This window comes from Vulpes vulpes, chromosome 14, assembly GCF_048418805.1.
Source record: "Vulpes vulpes isolate BD-2025 chromosome 14, VulVul3, whole genome shotgun sequence".
Classification (NCBI taxonomy): domain Eukaryota; kingdom Metazoa; phylum Chordata; class Mammalia; order Carnivora; family Canidae; genus Vulpes; species Vulpes vulpes.
In genome coordinates this window covers 26105984-26130120 of record NC_132793.1, presented here as the reverse complement: position 1 = coordinate 26130120, position 24137 = coordinate 26105984, and the positions used below count along the sequence as shown (strand labels likewise).

The 24137-nt window shown below is 49.8% G+C and overlaps 1 protein-coding gene across 1 annotated transcript in view; it reads left to right on the top strand.

Moving 5' to 3' along the window:
- TM9SF4 (transmembrane 9 superfamily member 4) overlaps window positions 1-24108 on the top strand; it is a 51704-nt gene extending 27596 nt beyond the window's left edge. Inside the window, exons 4-18 of the mRNA XM_025986155.2 lie at window positions 3785-3953; window positions 4055-4184; window positions 5313-5436; window positions 6918-7036; window positions 7153-7264; window positions 8667-8737; window positions 10471-10603; window positions 11502-11583; window positions 11679-11754; window positions 14449-14532; window positions 16089-16264; window positions 16744-16807; window positions 18007-18126; window positions 19151-19240; window positions 22161-24108. Of these exons, the coding sequence (XP_025841940.1) occupies window positions 3785-3953; window positions 4055-4184; window positions 5313-5436; window positions 6918-7036; window positions 7153-7264; window positions 8667-8737; window positions 10471-10603; window positions 11502-11583; window positions 11679-11754; window positions 14449-14532; window positions 16089-16264; window positions 16744-16807; window positions 18007-18126; window positions 19151-19240; window positions 22161-22310 (1700 nt within the window). The 3' untranslated portion in view covers window positions 22311-24108. The remainder of the gene's footprint in view (window positions 1-3784; window positions 3954-4054; window positions 4185-5312; window positions 5437-6917; window positions 7037-7152; window positions 7265-8666; window positions 8738-10470; window positions 10604-11501; window positions 11584-11678; window positions 11755-14448; window positions 14533-16088; window positions 16265-16743; window positions 16808-18006; window positions 18127-19150; window positions 19241-22160) is intronic.
- Window positions 24109-24137: the final 29 nt, after the last annotated feature.

Sequence of the window (24137 nt, the reverse complement as noted above, 5' to 3'; positions counted from 1 at the left end):
TGGGCTCACCTCACCTCTGTGTGACACTGGGTGACTTTCAGCTCTCTGAGCCTCTGCAGCATCTTCCTTAATTAAGCTGGGGAATGTTCCTGTCTCATAGAAATGGGACCTTCTATGTACGAAAGTATCTCATATTGCCATTTGTATCTCATTCTGTCTTTGTGGAGTGCCTGCCTTCACAGCCTATGGGCTTTCAGAGTGGCGGGAACATGCTTTACATTCCCCTCTCTCTCCCGCTGCAGACCCAGTGTCTGACACAGTAGCATTCAGTCAATGTTAGTATCCTAGGTACTAGGATTAGATACATCCTTAATTTAGGATGTAGAGGTAGATACATCCTTGATTAAGAATGTTGAGGTAGATACATCCTGTTGAGGCAGATACATCCTTGATTAAGTACCTTTTAGATGGCAGGCCTTATGCTATATGTTCTCATCATCACCACCGTTAATACTTCAAGGGGCTCTCATTGTGAGCCAGCCACTGTTCTAGGCACTTCTGTGCTTTAACTTCGTTAATTCTCACAACAGCCCTACAAAGTAGCTCCTCTTACTGTCCCTTTAACATAGGTAAGGGAAGTGAAGCAAAAGGAGGTAGAGTTCCTTGCCCTACTCACTCACCAATATGATTGCTCCTGTTTCATAATGGAACAGCAGCTCTGAGGGTTTAAAAGACTTGCTCCACAGGTCACCTGGCCAATAGGTAGAGAAATTGACATATTAATCCAGGTGGATTTTTTTACTCTAAAGACAAAATTCTTCCTGTTGTCCAGGCTGCCTTCTCCAGAGAGGTTCATTTGGGCTGTCTGAGGGCTGTGCTCCTAGTGATCACACTGATGGAGATTTGTATCACGGTGTGTGTGGGAGTGTCTGTGACAGATATACTGGAGTACAGCATCGGACTCCCTTAGAGCGTCCACATTTGTAGCTTGTTGCTCCTTTAGCCTGGATGGTTATCTGCTCCAGCCATAAAAAGTTAAAAGGCTGGACCCCTGGGTAGCTCAGTTTGTTAAATGTCTGCTTTTGGCTCAGGTCATGATCCCAGGGTTCTGGGATCGAGCCCCATGTCAGGTTCCCTACTCAGCAGGAGTGTGCTTCTCATTCTTGGTCTTCCTCTGCCTCTCTCTCTCCACTGATGTTCTCTCTCTTTCTCAAATAAAATTTTTAAAAAAGTTAAAGGGAACATTTGCATATTAGAAATGAGCTGTTCCAGACCAGCATGTCTTTCTTGGTGTAAATTTTAATTGGTGTAAATTTCTTTTTTTTTTTTAAAGATTTAATTTATTTATTCATGAGAATACACAGAGAGGAGAGAGAGGAGAGAGGCAGAGACACAGGCAGAAGGAGAAGCAGGCTCCATGCAGGGAGCCTGACATGGGATTTGATCCTGGGTCTCCAGGATCAGGCCCTGTGCTATAGGCAGCGCTAAACCGCTGAGCCACCAGGGCTGCCCTTGCGTTCCTCTCCATACATGTTCTTCCTTTCCTCATGTGAGCTCCTTGTACACTAAAAAAGAAGTGGGCAGTAGGGAATGATGTGGAGGAAGGAGCCCAAGATCTTAGCACTATGACAATCCCCTCATATGGTCATGGGCAAGTCACCGTCCCTGTCTGGCCCTAGTGTCATCTTCTGGAAAATGAAGAGGGTGACCCAAGAGTCATTTTCACAGCAGACCATGCAGATGTCTTATTGGGATCCTCACTCTCCACTGGCCAATCTATCCTGGGATTCTGTAGACTCAGCTGCATCACTAGGCATCTGAAATGGGGGGTAGAGGAGTCCCTCTTTTCCCCCTCTTCTCAGCAGCCTCATCCACACTTGCCCAGGCTGCGACTTTGTGCAGTAGTGGAGCTTGGGCCCTGCCACTGGCTGTATGAATGCCAACAGCTCACAGCTTCCATCCATAGCCCTAATCTGTCTTTCAAGCCCCAAATTTGGATATCTAATCACCTGCTTGACATATCCAAATGGTGGAAAAAAATGGCTAAGGGTAAATGTGCTCCTCTTCAGTATTCCCACCTAGCACCCCATTATAGAAACCTCAGTCTGTCACCTCCCTTCCCTCATCCTTTGTATCAGTCAGCACCAGGTCCCCTAGTGTCACCTCCTATGTCCACGTGCTTGCTTCCACCCGAGTACAGGCCAGCCACCATCCCATCCTCGCTCACTTGCATGACTGGCATCATCCCAGCCAGTCCCTTGTATCTTCTGTGTTTTCTTCACAAAATAGCCAGAGTGATCTTTGTGTCGTCACAATCAGGTAGTGTCTTCTTCCATCGCTGTTAGAAACCCTTCCTGGGGTTTTCTTGCTCTCTAGATAAAAATTGGACTTCCAGCACAGCCCATGGGCCCCAAGGTCTAGCTCTGGCTCATCATGTGGGCTCACCCAAGGTCACTTTCTCACTTTGTTCTCTGCGCTACAATCACACAAGCCTCTCAAGCTCATCACACTTCTCTCACCCCAAGGAGCTTTTGCACATACTGTTCCTGCTGTCTAGAATGTTCTTCCTCTCTCTACATAGTGAATACCCCTCTTCATTTAGAGCTCACTTCAAACATCATTTCCTCAGAGCAACTTTCCTAGACCTGCTCCCTGTGTCTAGAACAAGTTCCTCTCTTTACATGATGTAGTCTCCATGAATATGTTTGTTCAGCATTGCATCTTCAGGGCCCAGCACATAACCAGTACCAGGTACCTGCTGGGAATGAGCGAAGGGATGAAGGAAGGAATGGCTGACGAGTCACAGCATGCCATCTCAGGCAGTCCCTCCCAGTAGGCCCGTGTTAGACCCTGGGACTATGCAGGCACTGGTCCCGCCTGTTGGTTTTGGTCAGTCTTCAGTCTTCCCATTTCACATCATCCCAGTAGAATTGTTAGAACAGCTTAGAATGAAAGTGCCGTTGGTTGTCGTTGCCAGTCCCTCAATGTTCCCGCACCTGCTAGTGTGATGCCTCGGAGCAACTCTGAAGCAGTATGCTTGCAGTGGGTATGCTGCAAGTTCGTTAAGTAAGAACATGTTTTGGCTAAAAATCACAGGTGCTGGGTTTTACCTCACTTCCCTCCCTGCCTGAAATGGGATCTGAAACAGGGAAATCAATGGGAAACAGTCTGCCCTTAAAAGAGCCTACGAGGTGGCAGAAACTTAATATGGCAGTGCACTGTGCTGTGCGGTCACATCACTGGTGTGTGCAAAGGTGAAGCAGGAATGCTCATGATAAAGATAGTGTATGTTGCCAGCCTGCTCTGCGCCTTGTTCCTCATGCTATTATTATCCCCATTGTACAGATACAGAAATTGAGCCTCATTGAGGTTAAGTAACTTACCAAGACTGCTAAGATAGTAAGTGGCAGAACCAGGGCTCACTAGGCAGTCTTGTCTTCACCGTTGCATGACACTGCCTCTACGCAGAGGGAAATCGCTGGAGAGAGTGACGAGCTCCAGAGGTCAGGAAGGGCTTCCTGGAGGGGGAAAGCTGGGCTTGAAGGGTGAGGATGAACTTCCCAGGAACATAGGCAGGAAGAGGCACTCCGGGCAAAAGAGATGACATGAGGCCCAGAGGCAACTTTGATGTGCCCTGGAGTCTGGTGGTGGTGTCACAAAGGGGGTGGAGAGGATGACAGGTGGGAGATGGATGGGCCAGCTCTCTGCAGGTAGCGTAGAGCACTGAATGCCAGCTGCAGAACTGCTGAGGGCCCCGCGAGTCAGCACTGTGTTTCTGCGGCTCTGCTGACCTCAGCAACCTCAGGGCTGAAGCTCTGAGATCCATGTGTCTCTCTTACGGCAGGAGAGGTGCTGAGAGGGGACCGGATTGTCAACACCCCTTTCCAGGTGCTAATGAACAGCGAAAAGAAGTGTGAGGTTCTATGCAGCCAGACCAACAAGCCAGTGACGCTGACCGTGGAGCAGAGCCGGCTTGTGGCCGAACGGATCACTGAAGACTACTACGTCCACCTGTAAGTTGTCCTCTTCTCCCTGCCAGCCTCGAGTTGGTGTCGGGGAGGGCACTGATGGGAGAGGCAGTCCAGAGGGACTGAGCGGGGCCTTGGGTTTCCAGCATTGCCGACAACTTGCCTGTGGCCACCCGGCTGGAGCTCTACTCCAACCGTGACGGTGATGACAAGAAGAAGGAAAAAGATGTGCAGTTTGAACACGGCTACCGGCTCGGCTTCACGGATGTCAACAAGGTAGAGTGTCTCTGCGTGCTCGAAGGGCTGGGGGCGTTTCACTGGTAAGTCATGAGCACCTGGGGCCACAGGGAAGGGGGAAATACTTAGCTCTAGGTTTCTAACAAAAGGTGGGATGGCCAAGACAGGTTTCTCTTTGTGCCACTGGGTGTGGTCTGTTAGAGTAGCTGGTTTTGGCAGAAAGTGGAAGGCACAGTCCCTCAGAAGGAAGATTCCATATTTATAAGATTAAAACAAAACAAAAAAGGATTTCATCAGTATGGAGGAGAGAGAGCGAAGTAGTATAGCAGTCAGGAGTGTGCTGGCTCCCTGGGCATTGGGTCCCACATCCACCAGCTCCTGGTTGTTGAGTGTCCTTGAGCCTACCTGTTAACTCTCTGGGCCTCTGATTTCTCATCGGTAAAAAAGATGCAGTGTCCATAGCTGCCCTTTTTGTTATGCAGAGTGAAACAGAAAATTTGTGTCTGCTACTTATAGTGCACAGCCTCTGAGAAATACGCTAATAATGGCAATGATAGTTAACAGTGATTCTCCTTTCTGATTTTCTAAACTGAACACCTTCTACGTAGGGAATAAAGGAAAATTTGACCTTTTGAGGCATAGGCCCTGCCCTCAAAGGGCTTCTGATCCCAATGGGAAAGAGAACTGACCATGTAAGACCCTGCATCTTAAGTCCCAGTTGCCATTTGCTGATGGTGCTAGTGCCATGACGATCAAGGCCAGCAGAGTACAGAGGAGCCTGTTGTGCATTCAGATTGTCATGGAGGAGGTGGGCCTCGGAAAATAGGAAGGCTTGAGTGGAGTGGAGTCAGGGGTGGCATTCTAGCCAGAGTGAATGCCAGGGCCAGAGCTGCTGCGTGGTGACTGTTCATGGCGCAGGGGAGGGCTGGGGGAGATCAGGTGAACTGGATGTCTGAGAACATGATGGAAGACCTAAGGGATCCGGGCTTTTATCTAGTAAGCCCCAGGGAGCCCTGGAGGGTTTCTGAGTGGGGAGTGCTGTGAGAGCAGTGTTTTTGGCAGGTGGAAACAGCTGGGCCTACTGGACAAGAGGAAGAATCTGATATCTGGGGTGATTTTCTGGTTGTTTCTCGACTACTAGGTATTTTCTCTCCATTGCTGTTTTAGATCTACCTGCACAATCACCTCTCGTTTATCCTTTACTACCACCGGGAGGACCTAGAAGAGGATCAGGAACATACATACCGAGTCGTCCGCTTCGAGGTGATTCCCCAGAGCATCAGGCTGGAGGGTGAGTGGGGAGGTATGGCCAGAGGGGTAGGGCTGGATGGGCCTGGGCTTCTATACCCAGGATCTTCTCACACTTGATTCTGAGATGGTTGATAGGCCACAGTGTGGCATACGGGCCCAGCCAAGGTAGGGTCGCTGCATTCCCGTGAAAGAAGGTGAGGAGTGAGAGGAGAGCTGACATCTGTTATGTCCTGGCTTGGCACCTTCCCGGTTTACTGCCTCTCGCAACCCCTGAAAGTGTGTGGTGATTATAGACAAGGAACCAGAGGCTCAGAGAGGTTGGTGACTTGGCTGGGCCTCTCATGAGAGCCAGCCAGCTTACCCTTGGCTGAAGAGCAAGGTGAAGGGATACAGACAGGGCAGTCAGGCAGCTGCTTTCTGTTTCCTCTTCCTCTGACTAAGTCATTGGCACAGACTAGAGTTGGCCCAGGGTCAATAGATGTGCAAGAATCTGAGAGCCTACCCCTACGGGCCGAAAGAGAGCTGGTTTGGCTTCTCATCTGTCTGCCCTTTCTCCCCACAGGGCACATTTCAACTTAGCAGGCTTGGCCTTTGTCCACAGTATTGGTGGGTTTCTGGCCTTTTTTTTTTTTTTTAAGCTATGGAACCTAGTTTTGTTTTCTTTTTTTTTTTTAAGATTTTTTATTTATCTATTAGAGACAGAGACAGAGACAGAGAGAGAGAGAGAGGCAGAGACACAGGCAGAGGGAGAAGCAGGCTCCATGCAGGGAGCCCAATGCAGGACTCGATCCTGGGTTTTCAAGATCATGCCCTGGGCTGAAGGCGGCACTAAACCACTAAGCCACCGGGACTGCCCCTAGTTTTCAAACAAAATCATACCCAGAAATCTCATAATAAGACATCAGTCTTGTGCTTTCAGAGCAGTATACTGCTCTCTGTCTGATGAATGTCATGATCACAGCTTTATGTTTATTGCCTGATGATTTTGACATCATCTCTCCCTTCAACTATTTTCTCGAATTTAGAGACTCCATCTCCTTTTCTCACCATTTTCTCTCCAGCACAGTCCTGGGCACATAGTAGGTGCACATTATATGGTTGTTGGTTGAATGCATGAACAGGTAACAGGATGAATAAATGAAGAAAGAAGCATCTGAGTGATTGAATTGCTGAAATGCCAGGACTTTGGGGACTGCATGAATGAGTAAACTCGTGATAGCATGAGTCAGTGGTGTTTTTTCCTCAGTGGAGCTGATTGAGTGAATATATGAATGTTTGAATTGAGCAAAGAGAGATTGATTAAATATGGGACTCAGACCCCGTCCTGCACACCCAGCAGCTCCAAAGGCTTTTAGGATGGTCAGGGCTCTGGGGAGGAAGTTCTACAACTGTGTTGCCTGTACTCAGACCCTGGGTTCCAGCAGCAGGCCGCCTCTGAGGGCACCCACCCCCACCACCAAACAGCCTTTGGGTAGAGGCACTGGCCCCCACAGGAGCACGCTGAGTCTCTGTCTCTCACAGACATCAAAGCAGATGAGAAGAGTTCATGCACCCTGCCTGAGGGTACCAACTCCTCGCCCCAAGAAATTGATCCCACCAAGGAGAACCAACTGTACTTCACCTACTCTGTACACTGGGAGGTGAGAAGGGGCTGGAGCCCATGGCAGGGGAGGGGAGTTCTGGTCTGGCAGGAGCTGTCTAGGAAGAATCCTGACTCTTAGGTGCTTCTTTCCCACTTTCCCTCCCTCCACTCCAGGAAAGTGACATCAAATGGGCATCTCGCTGGGATACTTATCTGACCATGAGTGATGTGCAGATTCACTGGTTTTCTATCATTAACTCTGTTGTGGTGGTCTTCTTCCTGTCAGGTGAGAGATTGATGGGATGGGAGGGGGAGTGGACAAGAGGGTGAGGGATGAAGGTCTGAGGTATCATATGACTCAAGGGGGACTTCCAGGGTGCTCTTGGGGCCGAGTATAGGTCAAAAACAGACATCAAGGCTCTTGTACTAGGCATCAGGCATGCAAAGGTGAATAAGATTCAGTCTCTACTTTGAGGAGCTCCCTAGGGAAAGATGGATATATCTCTTCATGGACACCTTCACCAATTCATTAAACAAGATTTCGTTGTTGACTATCCCATACAAGTGCTATGCCACATCCTAGGGATATGGTGTTGAGCAAACCCAGCCCAGTCTGTGCCCTCACGAAGTCTGTTCTGGTGGTGGGAGAGAAAAAAAAGCAAAGAAGTGGTTGAGTCCAGATAGTGATAAGTGCAAAGGAGCAGATAAACAGGGTGACCAGATACACAGCCATTGAGAAAGGATGAAGGCTGCTTTAAAGAAGACCTCTGTGAGTGAGGAGGAGCCACCATTCAGAGACCAAGGAAAGACTAGTTCAGCCAGGGCCATGGAACCCTGGCTGGGACAAGCTTAGGGAGAAGCTGGCTTGCAAGCCAAGGGGAGGGTCATGGGCAGAGGTGGAGTGAAACCAATCATTTCAGTATCAGATGGGAAGTAAAGATAATACTAGCCACTTTTTATTAAATGTTTACTGCGGGCCCAGCCACTATGTTAATAAGTACTTTACAGACCTGTTAATCCGTCAAGATCCAAGAGCTTTAAGTTAGCTGAGGTCATACAACCCATTGTCTTAACCACTATACTGTGCTGCCTGGAGAGGAAACAGGGTGATGTGGAGGTACACATGGGGGGGTCCTCTGAACCATTGGGGGTTGTTGAAGGCAAAGATGCCTGGGATAAGTCTTGAAGTATGAGTGGGAGTTAGGGCAGAGTGGGGCATTGCAGGCAAAGGGAACAGGAAACAGCCCCAGTGAGGGCTGTGGAGGCTGTGAACTGATGACAAAAGTAGCAAGCAAAACTGATGACAAAAGTAGCAAGCAAGCAGGGGCAGCGAGGTAAGCCTTGGGTAGATGTGAGGCTGCAGAGGTCAGGGGAGCCCAGACACCGAGCCGCTGTGGTGCTATTCTCCCTGGAATAAAAAACGATATGTCCTTTGGCTATCCGTATGCATCCCAGTGGCTCTTTCCTTCCCCTACCAGGGGAGTGACCCTCCGTGTGCCCCTCTCTGGATAGCTGGGGTGGAGCTCTGTTCAGCAGAAGTCCCAAGGCAGCTGCACAGCCAGTTCCCACTGGAGGAAGCCATGCACGCCAGCCATCCCCCAGCAAAACTCCAAGCCCAGGAGGGCATGTAGCCCAGGAGACTGCACCAGCAATGCTAACGCCTCTTCCTCCCGACCCGTCTTTTTCAGGCATCCTGAGCATGATCATCATTCGGACCCTCCGGAAGGACATTGCCAACTATAACAAGGAGGATGACATTGTACGAGGTCTTGGCTGGGGAGGGATGGACTTGGGGAGGGAGGGCAGACTAGCAGTAGGGTTCTGGGCTACCAGACTGGGGGACAGGGTGGTTGTGGTGGTGGTGATGGTGTTGGTGATGTATGTGTGTTTCATAGAGTAGTTTGAAAAGAAAAAAAAATGTTTAATGACCCAAAATGATAGAGATAAGCGTTGTTCTAATTTCTAAACATAAAAGCAATAGCAGAAATCACAAGAAGAAAACTTAATGACTACATTAAAAATTTGAAAACTAGGGGCACCTGTTGGCTCAGTCATGGAGCCTGCATCTCTTAATCTCTGGGTCGTGAGTTGAAGCCCTATATTAGGTATGGGGACTACTTAAAAAAAAAAAAAATCTAAAACCTGTTCTGCATGTCAGAATATATAGCTAAAACAGAAAAGTGCCAGAGATTACTTATAACAAACTTGAAAAAGGTTGTAGTTAAGAGAGCTGGTTTTAAAAAGCTCCCAAATCTCTAATTTGAGAATGAACAAAAAATTTATTGACTAAGAACTATACATGGCTAATAAACATGTGAAAAACCATTTTTATCTCAGAGATAACCACCCTCCCCTCCCAAAGGACAAATTCAAACTAATTATGAGAAGACAATTTTGGACCTTCAAATCAATCCAAGTGTGTTTTCATATAGTACTCATTGTCAGCAAGATTTATGTGAGCTAAGGCCCTGCGCATGCCACCCATGCAAGTGTAAATTGGTAGTTTTCTGAAAAGTTATGAATTGGCTGTACATACCATGAACTGTCAAATAGTTAACTTGCTTTGACCCAGTAATTATTCTGGAATTTTCAAAGGAAAACATCAAAACCACAAGGACTCCAGAAATATTTCTTACAACTTTATTTATATTTGAAATAAACTGAATGTAGCCTGGTATTCCATAATAATGGATGTTACGGTAGAGTTGTGCAATGGAAAATTGTACAGACATTAAAATACCAATTGCAAAGAGTACTTATTAGAAATGAGGAAATGCTCTTGATCAAACATCATTTGAAAAATAACAAAGTATGCAATAAAAACACTCTGGTTCCAATTTTAGTATTTAAAAATTATATATACATATGCACATAAACATACACAAAGGGTTAAAGGAAGTGCATCAAAACATTGGTATCGTTAAATGCCAGGGGTATAAATTACTGTCTTTTCTATGTCTTTTGGTTTTTTTTTTTAATTTTTGAATGTTTACTTATGAGTTTTAGATCTTTTCAGTATTTCCAGATTTTTAAACAATTTTCTACTATAAACCTTTATTGCCTTTTGTTCATTTAAATATCATGCCAAATGCCATAATTTTTTTCACTTTTTTATTACATAAAAACACATATTACTTTTATAATCAGTTAAAAAATTGCTTCTGAATCTTACCACTCAGAAACTCTCACAATTAACGTTTCAGTGTGTTGATGTTTACATTATTTTTCTGTGCACCAGGCTTGTGGAATTTGGGGAGGAGGTTTGCCTCTTAAGTAGCTGTAAGCCTCATTTTTGTGCCCTCCTTTTCCATGTGATAATTCTCTGGGAAGCACTGTCTCATGTTGCTTACACTCCTGTCAGGGCGGCAGCTGGTTGACACCTGAGGGACCCTCAGCCCTAGTCAGGGGGCGTGGGTCCTTGGGGCTGGTCTATGCAGGAGCTATCTCCTCTGGACCCCAGGAAGCAGCCTCACTCCTGACCCTTTGCTGCAGGAAGACACCATGGAAGAGTCTGGGTGGAAGCTGGTGCATGGTGATGTCTTCAGGCCCCCGCAGTATCCCATGATCCTCAGCTCCCTCCTGGGCTCAGGCATTCAGCTCTTCTGTATGATCCTCATCGTCATCTGTGAGTGGGTCTGGGAGGGCTGGGCATGGGGTCCTGTCACCAGAGCAGCACAGGCCTGATGAGTCTGAGAGAGGGGTGGCCTCCCCCACTGCAGAATGAGACATGTTGGCATCACTGGGCAAGACAGTCTTCCTTGCCAGCAGGATGGCTGGGTCCTCTCAGCACCAGGCCTTGGTGGTTTGGTGCCCCTCAGAGCTCTCCAGCAAGTACTATTGATCACCTACTATGTCCACTCCATCTGCAAAGCCGTGGTCAGGTATTCAGTGACTCAGCAAGTCAGCACCAGGATTGGGAGGGGAAATCAGTCTACCTAAATTTTTTTTTAACCATTTTTACTAGTTTTTAATTGACATAACACTGCATAAGTTTAAGGTATATAGCACATATATGCTATATGTATATATTATGAAATGATCACAGTAATTTAGTTAACATCACCACACATAGTTACATAATTTTTTTTTTCTTGTGATGAGAACGTTTAAGACCTAATCTCTTAGCAGTTGATCTGCCTAAGTTTTTATCTCAGCCTCATGCCGCTAAGCTTTGTGACTTTGGACAAGTTACTTAACGTCTGCGAACCTCATTTTTCTCATTTGAGAAATGGGTAACCAAGCTCTGCCTCACAGGGCTGATAAGGCAGACAGAGTGAGCAGGTATTTGTAGTGGTCTCAGCTTAGTGCCTGACTGGTCGCAAGTGCTCTGTGGGCCAGAAGCGGTGGTGCAGATGTGGCCAGCTGGTGCTCGGCAGTAGTGAGCCTCAGCTAAGACCCGTCTTCTCCTGTAAAGAGCAGGGGAGTTTGCTGTCAGGAGGGCCAGGGGAGAAGGAAGCCTCATCTGCCCTGGAGGCTGGGGCCAGGGACCCTGATTGTCTCTCTTCCTTCCCACTCCCCCACAGTCGTGGCCATGCTCGGGATGCTGTCGCCCTCCAGCCGGGGAGCTCTCATGACCACAGCCTGCTTCCTCTTCATGTTCATGGGGTAGGTGTGTCTGAATGGACTCCGGGGCTGGCCCAGGCTGCCTGCCCTCCGGCTAACAAATCCCCTTGGTGTGGACCCCTGCGATTTCCCCACAGGGTGTTTGGTGGATTTTCTGCTGGCCGTCTGTACCGCACTCTGAAAGGCCATCGGTGGAAGAAAGGAGCCTTCTGTGTAAGTGTGCTAACCTCCTGCCAGTGTTGGTGTGGAGCTGAGAAGCTTCTTCCTGGTCTCCTCAGCAGTATAGGCAGTCTGTGGTGCGGGTTAGCACCAGAGTAGCAGTGTGATAGAGTGGTGGGGGAGCACACGCCCCAGGGTAGGGAACACTGGGCTCTCACACAGGCATCTTGGGACTTCTGAGGGCCTCTGCTGCTACATCCATGAGAGGAACAGATTGAATATAGGTGATTTTTAGCCTACGTTGTCTGATTGCTCACACAAGAAACGAGATAGAGGATTCAGAATAACAGGATTTAGGCAACAACCCTCTGTGTCAAAGTTTAAGGCCCAAAACTGGTAGCTGGGCTGCTGGGAGGACACCCTACCCAGAGTAGAGAGAACTGCCTGCCAGGGGCAGAAGAAGCCAGGCCCATGTTGCTCTCAGCCCATGTTTCGGACTTTGGTACCTCTGTTTTCTCTTCAGGGAGGACAGTCCGTGCCCTGCTCTGTCCTCCTGGTAGTCAAGAGAGTTTGGGGCAGCAGTAAAGACTAGACACTGGCAGATGCCTGGGACTTGACCCCACCTCCCAGGGAGCCTGTGCCGCTCTCCCAGACAAACGAGGCCCCTCAGACCCCAAGAAACCCCTTTGCCAGACTCAGAGAAGCCTGTGGTCCTGACGTGCTAAAACCATTCCCCCTCTCTTGAAAGCCCTGGGAAACCCAGGCTGTCTCTGGTCTGGTCGCCACAACCCTGGCACAGAGTCCTCACTATAGAGAGCTGTGAAGGTGACTTCTGGAAGGATCAGAGAAAGGCCCTGAATTGTTGATGACTCGAGCATTTTTCTCAGGCTGTGGTACAGCTACAGAGCTGTGGAACCCAGTTCCAATGTCCCCCCAGCACAACTCTTCCCTGGGAGGCCTCCCACAGGTAGCCCCAGGTCCTCCCTCCGCCAACCCCACACCAGAATCTCACTTCTCTGCCCTACACCTGTTCCCTGCATCATTCACCAGACCCTCAGGCCAGAGAGCTGGGTTGCTTCCTTACCTCCTGCTCCCTTCAGCCGACCTCTTCTCAGACAAGTGCTGAGGGCTTTCCTGTCAAATAGTCCCTGAATTCCCTCCCAGCTCCAGCTCTGGCTCTGGAACTCTTGCCCAGGTCTTGCCTAGACCCTTGACTGTCCTAGGCATCCCTGGCACCTTTTCCCTGGTGCTGTGCCTCCGTCCACAGGTGGGCATGTGCCGTGGCCTACAGCGATGCGGGTACCCCACCACTCCTGTCCCCTTCTAGCCTGTGCCAGGCACACCACTCCCTTACTCCCCTCACCTCGTACTGTAGGTCTCAGCTCCAGTGTCACCCTCTAGAAGCCTTGCCCCTTCTTTCCCCATTCTGACTCCCAGGGAGCCCAGGCAGGGGCCTCATGCCTACAGGTAGTGCTGTGAAAGTGGTTCTCCACTTATGAGTCTGTCGGCCTCACTGGAACTTTCTTCCTGTTCTCCCGGTGTGTAGCACAGTGCCCAGTCTAACTTTGGCCAGGAGGGCAGACAGGAATGCCTTCCTATACAGCAAAGTAAAGCAGGAACATTCAGAGAGGAAATGACGTTTGAGCCAGGCCTTGAAGAGGAGGGTTTCAGATGGAAAGAAGCAGCTGGCAGGGTGGCCTGGAGCTCCGGAATCTCCTAGATCCCCACCCTGGCTCTGTTCTGTCTCAGTTTCCCCATCTCTCCTGTAGGGGATGGTTGCACCTGCTCTCAGGGTTGTTATGTGGACAGAAAGAGACTGCGTGTAAGGCCCTTGGCCCAACATTAATACTCAGGTGGCAGATACCCTGAGATGTTGATAACTCTGCCTGCATGACAGCCCAGGGACAGCGGCGACATGAAGGGGCAATGACCAGTTACCAGGTGTGGGGTAGTGGCTCTGAGTCAAAGGTGAAATTGGCATTGGAGGTTGAGTGCCAGATTGTAGGGGGCCTCGGGCATTGTGGTCAGGGGCCCTCCCGGATGCTGAGGCAGCCACAGCAGTGAAGGAGGCTCCTGTAGATCTGGGGCTTTGGTTCCAAGTGCCTGGGCCCCAGCCCAAGAGATGGTGACAGGATGGAATATGGGGTAGGGGCTTGGCCTCTGGAGTCAGACTGCTTGGTTTTGAACCTCCAATCCACCCTTTCCTGTATGAAGTTGGGGTGTATATTTAACATTGCTGGGTCCCAGTATCCTCTTCTTTAAAAGGCCCTTTCCATCCAGGCCTGTAGTGAGGATGAGGTGAGCTGGTGTGTGTGGGGACCAACACCTGCCACCCTGAAGCCTCAATTAAAGCTCACCCACCTCTCTAGGCAGTTTGGGTTGAGGCCCACGCACACATGTATTGTAGAACTTTTATTCATTCATTCCTGTTCAACAAATGGTTGTTGAGAGCAGTTACTGTGTTCTAAATGTGGGGTGTACATCAGTGAACGGGGGGGAAAACACTCTTCCCAAGGAGCTTACAGTCTCTGGGGGTAAGCAGACATCAACCAGGTAACCGTACCTACTCACAGACTAGGATGAGGGCAAGGAACAGACTGTTCAGGGCATGCTTTCTGGAAGGAATTATCCTGGAGTGCTGGGTCCTAAAGGACAAAGAGGGTTGAGAGCCTCAAGTCTGGGGGTCCCACGGGAACAGCTGGGAGCTCCCTTCTTGCATCTCCCCAGCCTGGTCTCTTTTGCTTCCAGACGGCAACACTCTACCCTGGTGTGGTCTTTGGCATCTGCTTTGTTTTGAATTGCTTCATCTGGGGAAAGCACTCATCAGGAGCAGTAAGTAGGCGGGGGGGGGGGGGGGGGGGGGGGGCAGCTGTGTTCCGACCCACCCCAGCAGGTCACTTCCCACTGTTCTCTTCCCTTTTCTGAATCCCCAGAGTTCTGTTCCCAGCCCTAGGGTCTGAGGACTACCCAGGGTTTCCCCCTCCCTGCCCATCCTATGGCCTCTGCTCTGGCCCTGGCCTTCATATGGGCTCTTGCAGACAACTGGCCAAAGCTCACTTCTCTAAAGGGAGACTTCCACAGTCCAGGGGCCAGCTGGGGAATCTCCCTTTGCCTCAGCCAAGGGAAAGCTGCCTCGGGTGAGTTTATTAGGTCAGTATCCCAAACCAGGCTCTCCTCTTCCTTGCCCTGCCCCTTGGCACAGGGATCCTGCCAGCCACAGTCACTGCTAGCAGCTGCCCAGGACTCACTGAGTGGGGGTGGGGACAGGGGGCTTAGATCCCAGAGCAGGGCTGCAGTGGAGGTGGGGCAGGCATTTGCCAGCCCGGTTGTAGCGGATAGAACTGCCTCCCTCACCTGCAGTTGCCCATTTATTAAGGTTGTCAGGTGAAGCAGAGTCCAGGGAGCCAGAGGACTGGCTCTTTTGCAGCGGTTGGGAAGCCACCTTCAGGAAAGACAGAGTCATGCTCTTCCTCTCACTTCCTCTTTTATACCTTTGTTCCTTCTCTCTTTCAACATTTTCCTCCCAGTTACCAACCACTTATGATAAACACTCATTGTGGAAATGTTGGAAAGTACAGAGAAGTTGATGTAATTTTTAGTATATGTTTTTTGCAGTCTTTTTAGCTATATTTAAAATAGAATGATGTAACTTTAAAATTATCACGAAATAGCAAGCATTTGTATTGTGCTTACATTGGAATAAGTATTGTCCTAAAAACACTTTGCACATGTTAATTTGCTTCTTCCAGTTTGCATGATTATTGAAAAAATGTAGTACTGTATAGGATAGGTTAAAGAAATGAAAAATCAGTTCTAACCCCTACATGCCATCGGAGGAACTACTATTAATTTTTGGGCACAGCCCTCGTAGGCACATAAAATACAAAGATTGAGATGTTTTTGTTAAAATGGAGTCCTATACATACAGTTTTATTACCTGCTTTTTTTACTTCATAGTATATTTGTGGTTTTTTATTTTAACAAAATTGGGAAGACACAATTTGTGCACTTGGTCTTTTCCCTTTTGTCTCCAGGTCATATACCACATAATTCTCCTTCATTCTGGCCTCATCTTCCCCTCTTGTTTTCAGTCCTTCTTTGTTCTTTCCCCAATCCCTCCCTGGATGACAAGCTCCTCTGGGATGCTGTGGTTCCTTCTTCACTTCACAGCCCAAATGGTCCTCCAACTGCCCTCTGCTTTTCCCCGGGGCTGCATCAGCCCCCAGAGGTTCTGGCCAGGAGCCTTGTGGGGGGCATGTCTGCAGGACCTTCCCCACCATGGTGACCCTCCTTCCAGGGGACTCATTGGGTCTCCCTTCCTCCTGTACTATCCCTGGCCCCAGGCATCAGTGAGTGGCTTGTGGGGCCTCACAGTGCTGTGCCCGCAGGTGCCTTTCCCCACGATGGTGGCCCTGCTGTGCATGTGGTTTGGAATCTCCCTGCCCCTCGTCTACCTGGGCTACTACTTCGGCTTCCGCAAGCAGCCATATGACAACCCTGTGCGCACCAACCAGATTCCCCGGCAGATCCCTGAACAGCGATGGTACATGAACCGATTTGTTGGGTGAGTTTCTGGTGGGGGCAAGGCCAGGGAATTCTGGAGTGGGCAAGGCGGACATTGCCATTAGCCTTTCCTTAGGAGGACATGGAATGGGTACCCTCCCTGAGGGACATTGTGACGTGTTCTGCAGCTCCAGGGTGCTCTCATAGATTTTATGAAAATTAACTTCACACCAGGTTAACTTCACTCCAGCCAGACCTGGTATTGGCCTAGGAACCAGGACAGGGAAGGAAGGGGTAGAAAATTGCAGGTGAGACAGATCACTTGGATCTGGGCAATTCACCCCAGCTCTCTATACCTCAGCTTCCCCATCTATAAAATGCAGAGAACGATGCCCACCTTGCCACCCTCTCAGGAGGCTATAATGGTATGAAAGCATGCCAGGGAACTAGAACCACCACAGCTGTGTGAGCACAGTTCCTTATACTACCTGGGAGGAGTCTGGGTCCCCCAGTAGTGTTAACCCTCACCTTCTGCTACAGCATTCTTATGGCTGGGATCCTGCCCTTCGGTGCCATGTTCATCGAGCTTTTCTTCATCTTCAGTGTGAGTAGCACTTCTCCCCAGGGCTGGGTCAGCCCCAGGGGCTTGGTGGGGGTGCTTCCCCATCCCTCCACACATAGCCTGCCGCCTTCCCCCTACTAGCCTGCCTGGTCCCTAGTCCCTCCATTTATGTGCTCTGCCTTTTACTGCCCTTGAGATTTCAGACAGGCCCCTTCACCTGTCAGGGTCCACACTCTTCATGCTGAGATAGGGCTAACACGCCCGCCCCTCAGAATGGCTTGGAAGGACTCATGAGATAGGCCATGTGTGGGGGGTCTGGTATGTGGGAAGTGCTCAGGAAATAGGAGCTACTTCAATAATGTTGCAGCCAGGCTCCACCATTGGTAATATCATGGCCTCTGCTTGGAGTTCCAGTTCCCCACTCATCTTGACCTGCTACTCAGAACTCTCAGGAAAGTGTGGGGAATGATTCCTAATTCTCAGGATCACTGTGAGGCTGGAGTGAGAATGTAAAAGGCACATGCTTGGCATTCAGGCAGTACTTGTTAAATAGCGGCTATCATGAGGATAATGTTAAATAGCCAAGCCAAGGTTGAAGTTGGCAGAAGGGCTCCTCAGAGCCATCTGCACCTAGCTGACTGAACTTGGTCCCCTTCACCAAGTCTGTACTGGACAAGCAGCTACTGCTCTGGAGTAGTCCAGCTCTGCCTAGGAAAAGGGTCAGAGGACAGGTTGGCTGCTCCCCACCCCCGGAGGCCACCTTACTCTGTGTGACCCTGGGCCAATCACCAGCCTCTCTAAGCCTTGACTTCCTCATCCATAAATGGCTTACGTTTGGAGATGCACATAAAGCATGTGGCACCATGCCTGGCCTGCAGCAGGCTGCCCCTAAGTGGTGGTGGCTGCTGTGTGATTTTGATTGGAGTGGGATTCATTATTTTCCCACAAGCTGTTGAGTTCAGGCAGGGGCCCACTCATTGTAGGGTCAGCCATGCCTCAGCCCCTCCCTAAGAACAGCCTGGCTCACCCTCTGCTCTAGGAAGGAAAGGCCAGTCAGAGCTACATGCCAGGCCCACAGGCCCCAGTGGTATCATGAGGGTGTCTCCATTCTTGCCCTGGTGGCAGGTGGTGTGCCACACATAACTGAGGGATGGCTTTCTGAGAACAGGCAGCCTATGCCAAGGGAAGGGGTCACCGGGGGGAGGCAGGCTAGCTGAAGGTCAGCTGTGATGTGTCCACAGGCAATCTGGGAGAATCAGTTCTATTACCTTTTTGGCTTCCTGTTCCTTGTCTTCATCATCCTGGTGGTGTCGTGTTCACAAATCAGCATCGTCATGGTGTACTTCCAGCTATGTGCAGAGGTGAGGGGAATGGGGCCAGGAGTTGGGGGTGAGGACAGTTGGTCCAGCATTGAATGGGTCAATGAAGCTGTCTGGGTTTCCCATGTGGGCTCCCCTCCTCTGGCTATGAAGTCTTGGGCAAGTACTTCACTGAGCCTCCATTTATTCAGCTGTAGACTGGTGTTCATGATCCCTACCTCACAGCATAGTCACGTGTAGTAGTCATGGTGACATGAGAAAAGGTCAGTAGGTATGTCAGTGGAGTCCACTCCAGTAGTGGTTTCTCTAGTAATTGGCGCACTTTAGGTGACCTTCCTTCCCTCTGGGGATCAGCTCTTGGCAGAGCCCTTTGACAAGGGCTCTGGGACAGAAGCCCTGGGCTGAAACCCTGACTCCTCCATTAGTATCTCTGGTTGGGCAATTGCTTAACCTGTCTGCACCTTTTCTTCCCTCATTGTGTGACAGGGCAGTGATAGCACCTAACTCGGGGCTGCTACAAGGAGTGAATAAGCTGATTCACGTATAGCGCTAGAATCGTGCCTGGCACTTGGCAGGCACCGTTTGCTCAAGAAATGTTGTTATTACTTTCTTTTGCTGTTTTTTTTTTTTTTTTTTTTTTTTTGAGATCTCATTTATGAACAGTAAAGCTCATCCTTTTTAGTCTTCAGTGAGTTGTTTTTTGTTTGTTTGTTTTTTTTAAGATTTTATTTATTCATGAGAGACAGAGAGAGGCAGAAACATAGGCAGAAGGAAAAGCAGGCTCCCTGTAGGGAGCCCAGTGTGGGACTTGATCCCAGGACTCCAGGATCACACCCTGAGCTGAAGGCAAGTGCTAAACCACTGAGCCACCCAGGCATCCCTTCAATGAGTTTTTAGAAATGCATACAGTTGTGTAACCACTATGGTTATAGATATAGATATAAAACATTCCCATCACCCCAAATATGACTGTTCTTGCCTAAGGTCTTTAGGTCCTCAGGCGACCATGAAACTTGGGGAAGATTTTACACCTGGAGATAATGACTCTGCTCTGTTTCCTTTTCAGGATTACCGCTGGTGGTGGAGGAATTTCCTAGTCTCCGGGGGATCTGCATTCTATGTCCTCGTCTATGCCATCTTTTATTTTGTTAACAAGGTACTGCCCTGTGTGAGGAAGCCCCCATCCCATTCAGGGCAGGTCGGTGGAGAGGAGGGTGCTGGGGAAAAGCCCGAGTGTCTGAGTCTCTCCTACCAAGAGTAAGGAGAACCAAAGACATTCTGTTGTAGGAAATGCATCTTTTTAGGACAGAGAGAATTTATGTCCTGTGTTTTTGGGAGACAAAAGCCTTTAGGATAAGTGACAGAATATTACATGCAAAACCTGTGAGATACAGCCGAAGCAGAACTTAAACGAAATCTCTCACCTTACAGTGCTACTCATAAGAAATAAGAGAGGCTGAGAAGGTGGTACTTACCTCAAGCTAGGGGGGAAAAAAGCAGTAACATGAAAGAATACAGAAAGTAGATGAGAAGGAGCTAATAAAGATATAAGCAGAAAATGCTGAAATGGGCTTTAGTGCCCAAGTTTAGGAACTCAGGTACACCCACAGAGCTCACTGCCCCCAAGGGTGGCTTGAGAATACAGAGCCCACTCACCACGATAGTTGTGGTAGGTTCATGCGTGACACATAAGCCAGATGGGCCACTGGAGGGGTGTAGGCTCACTGTGGTGTACTCTTCACTTCCAAGGCTGCCACTAGAGACAGGCTCACCCGCTGTGCTTCAGGTCTCCAGAACCCAAAAACAGGCAGTCCTCTGCTTGCAACCAGGGTATATTCCCAAACCAGAGTCAGAGGTCAGTGGTTGAAACTTAGAATGCCCTTTCACAAAATCGTCAGTCAGAAAGGACTGCGTGGATCATCCTCAGTGGTGCTCCACCCTGCTTCCAGTTGGCTGACCGTGCTCCTCTTTCTCATGGAGCTCAGGGGTCAGCAAACTATGTGCCGGGGGGCCTATTTCTATAAATAAGTTTTCTTGGAACACAGGCATGCTCATTCATTTACATATTGTCTGTGGCTGCTTTCACACTATAGTGGCAGCATAGAGTAGTTGTGACAGAGGCCACATGGCCTGCGAAACCTAAACTGTATAATCTGGCCCTTTAAGAAAAAATTTGCTGACACCTGCTCTGGCACATCCAGTGACAAAAGACACTCCCTCCTGGCATCTTCAGTCTCTGGCTAGCTCCTGTCATTATCAAGGTCTTCCTTGATTCACACTGAAATCTACCACCCTGTAACTTTTGTCTTTAGGCCATAGTCATCCAGAACAAATCTAACTTCCCTCCTCTAAAGCCCACATTCATCAGAACTCAAGCAGAAAGTGATTAAAACTGAATTCCAGCTGACTTAAGCAAAAAGAGAACGTATTCACTGGTATACCTGGAAAAGTCTAGCTTCAGGCATGGTTAGATCCAGCACTTCGAATGTTGTTGAGGCTCTGCATCCCCGCCTCAGCTCTGCGTGTTTTCTTGGCTTTCGTCTGTACGCAGGATCTTGCCTCCAAGTGGAAAGATGCCAGTGGCAGCCTTAGTTCTTTTTTCAGCCTCACTGCCCTAGAGCCAAAAGAACATGTTTTCTCTACTGTCAAGTCACCAATCCCAGTGAAGAGGCTCATCAGCTCAGGTTACACACCATCCCTCACTGTTCCTCAGGTCCAGTGAGATGGTGCACTCTGATCAACTAGCTTCAGTGTTATATTAAAACTGACAGCCCCAGCAGAACCACAGAATAAGGAGCAGGTAACTCCGAAACCCAGGAAGATAGAAGACAAGGGACAATGTTGGGCAAACAAAACCGAGCTGCATGGCCTCCTAGACTGCCCCCAGGGTCATCTCACGACCTCCTGTTCTTCCTCCCTGCGCCCCAGTCTTCTCTGTTCTAATGACCACCCCTAGTCCCAGAGTCTGTCTATAAAATGACAGCCTTGGCCTGTCTGAATTCTGAGGGCCATTCCAGCCGTGCCTGTTTGCCTCGTTTCCTTCCTGGTCTTATCACTGGCTTTACCACTGCGATGTCCCCTGCCTCCCTCTTGCCCTCTCCAGCCATGAGAAAGCTTGTGAAACGGGAAGATTGAGCCTACAAAAAAATGGCCTTCATCCCCTAAGTTTGAGGATATTTGGCCTTGGGGAGAAGGTCTTTGTTGATTTCTTCTGAGTTCCTGACATTTGTGACCACGTGTCTGCTCACAAGCCCTGGCACTGTCCCCACTCCAACCCCGGTGTGCCAAGCAGGTCTTGATACCAGCAAACACAACCACCACACAGATCCCTGACATCTCTGCCAGGCCACTGACTCTACAGAGGAGTCCAGTGTGCTCCAAGATTAAATCTCTGGGAGATGTTGACAGTAGTGGCAGAAGCGTTGTCAGGAGGTGAGGACCACAGGCTGGCTTTGTTGGCTCTCTGCTCTTTTAAGCTGGGGCCCTTGGATGCCTGTCTCCTCCCTCCACTCCTGGCAGCTGCTTCAGCCATCCAGGAATGTTGCTGTGCTGTTCTGGGGACTGTGGAGGATGAAGAAGTGACACAGCTGTGGCCATTCCTGTCTAAGGCATTCTGGCCCTGGCCCCTGAAGTCTCCTCTTGTCTCCCAGGGAGCACCCAGGATGCTCCGGGATGACTTGCTACGGGATGACTCGTGCCCCTTCCTCCCCCACAAGAAGTGGCCTGGGTCAGTGGAATTGGGCAGTGGACCCCAACCCCTCCAGCCCCAGGTCTGAGGCCCACGTCCTTCTGCTTCCTAGCTCTGTAACTGTGGGTGGCACCAGACCCCTCTGTGCCCCATCTGTGAGTGGGGTTAATAGCCTACCACGGTGGTCATGAGGGCCCTGGTGCTGACAAAGGCTCGCCATGGCTCTGAGCCCTGCCTGCCCCTCACTGCCCACCTGGAGCGAGCCCCTTCCCCTTGCCAGGCTTCAGCTGTGCCACAGGATCAGTGAGAAGGTTGGGGGCCCCCAGTTGGCTGTGGTAGACTGGCACTAAGTGTCCACCCCTCTCTTCTCTCTCCGCTTGTGCCCTAGCTGGACATCGTGGAGTTCATTCCCTCCCTCCTGTACTTTGGCTATACGGCCCTCATGGTCCTGTCCTTCTGGCTTCTCACGGGCACCATCGGCTTCTATGCAGCCTACATGTTTGTCCGCAAGATCTACGCTGCTGTGAAAATAGACTGATGGGGTGGACCATGGCCAGGCCCACTCCATCCATGGACAGGAAGCCACTCTGCGTGGGAAACTGCAGGCACGCAAATAAAATAACTCCTGCTCCTTGGGAATGTAACTCCTGACACAGTGTTCCTGGATCCTGGGGCTGCGTGGGGGGCGGGAAGGCCTGTAGATAAATCTCGGACTTTTCTTCATCATTTTATTCTAGTTCTGTGGGGGATGAGTTTTTTGTGGGTTGTTTTTTCCTCAGTGCTAAGAAAGTTCCCTCCAGCAGGAATTCTCAGACCTGTTTATTCAGGTTTATTTTTTTGGTTGGGGGTTTTCTCCTTAGTTTTTTAACATATGGATCCAGGATGGATAAATCACCATGACACTGGGTTTTGGTCACTGTCTCCACCTCAGTTCCTCAGGCTGTTGGCCACCCCACGATTAACTGGAAGATGAAATACCTGGCCTTCTAGGGCTTCGATGAGGTTTCTAAGCCTCTCATGGCCCCTCCTCGTCGTTGATGCTGCAACAAAGCACAGCTCTAGCCTGGACGCGCATCCTCGGTGCCAACCAGCCTCTACCAGCCCAGTCCCTCACTCCTCTCTCCTCCAGCCTCCTCCCAGGGCTGCCCAAGGCAGGGCTTCCAGCCAGGCCTCCAGATCAACCAAGGAAAATCCCCTGGAAGTACTCGGGGCCAAGTGCCCCCAGGACAGCAAGACTCACCCCTGCTCAGAGCAGTGGGAGTTTGCTAGAGAAGAGAAGAGACTTGCAGTGAACTATTCGTGCCAAGAAACCCTGGATCCAGGGCTGAGTATTTACAGAGTCAAGCCAAGCATCCACATGTCTTTCTGGAATGAGGGTCCTCACCCCCTCAGGATTACTCCCCAGTACTTTCCTTGGGGGGTTGCTGCTCTTTGCAAAGTCTGCTGGTGGCGGGCCCTCTTCTCTCCCACTTCCCGGGCAGAACAAGTCCAGGAGACCCCCCCCCCCCCCCAGCCCCATGCCCTCCTTTAGGTGGCTGGGGAGAGGCATTCTCTCCCTGACATCCCCAACCTCAGCGCTCGTACCCAGCTCTTTTAGCCAGCTCCACCCCCTCTGCCTCCACTTCCACCTCCCATCTGATTCTTGCCTCCTTTGGGGGACATCCAGAAAACTGCTTGTGGGAAGGAAGAGGGAAGGTCAGTTCTGTCACTCTGTCCCCTGTTCCCAGGAATAGGCAAGGAGCTGAGTTAGAGGTTGCTAACCTGGCAGGCCTGGCTCCTGTGTCAGCACTTAACCCCCTGCGCACCCCGTGCATGTCCAAACATTTGTTCTTAAGTTGCAAGAGACCAGACCCATCCTGGTATTAGGGCTTAAGTAACAGTCACTCACCCTTGCTTCGGCCCTTTGGGACTCCCACCACAAGACAAAGCTCAGGATGCTAGGAACACATCCCACCCCCTCAACACCCTGCACCCTGATTCCAGATTCCCCCAGCAGCCCCTACCAGTTCCACCAATCAAACCAGTGAACTTCTTGACCTTCCTCACAGCAACTCCGTAGCACCAGGCAGTGTCCACCAAGAATCAGGTTGGAGAAAAGGGAACCCAAGCAGTGGAGAATGATAGTGCAGGCTTTTGTTCATCCAAATCTCGGATTTTTTTCCCTAGGAGATTCTCTTTTGGGGGGCGGGGGAGTAGGGAAATGGACTCCTCACAAAGGGTTCAGATGTCATCGATTTTTCTGACTTTTTTAATCATCATCATTATTATTTTTAATTAAAAGATGCCTGTATGCCTTTTTTTGGTCCAATTGTAAATAAATATGCCATTGTCCTGTTGTCATGTCTTTGGAATCTCTTGCAAGGGT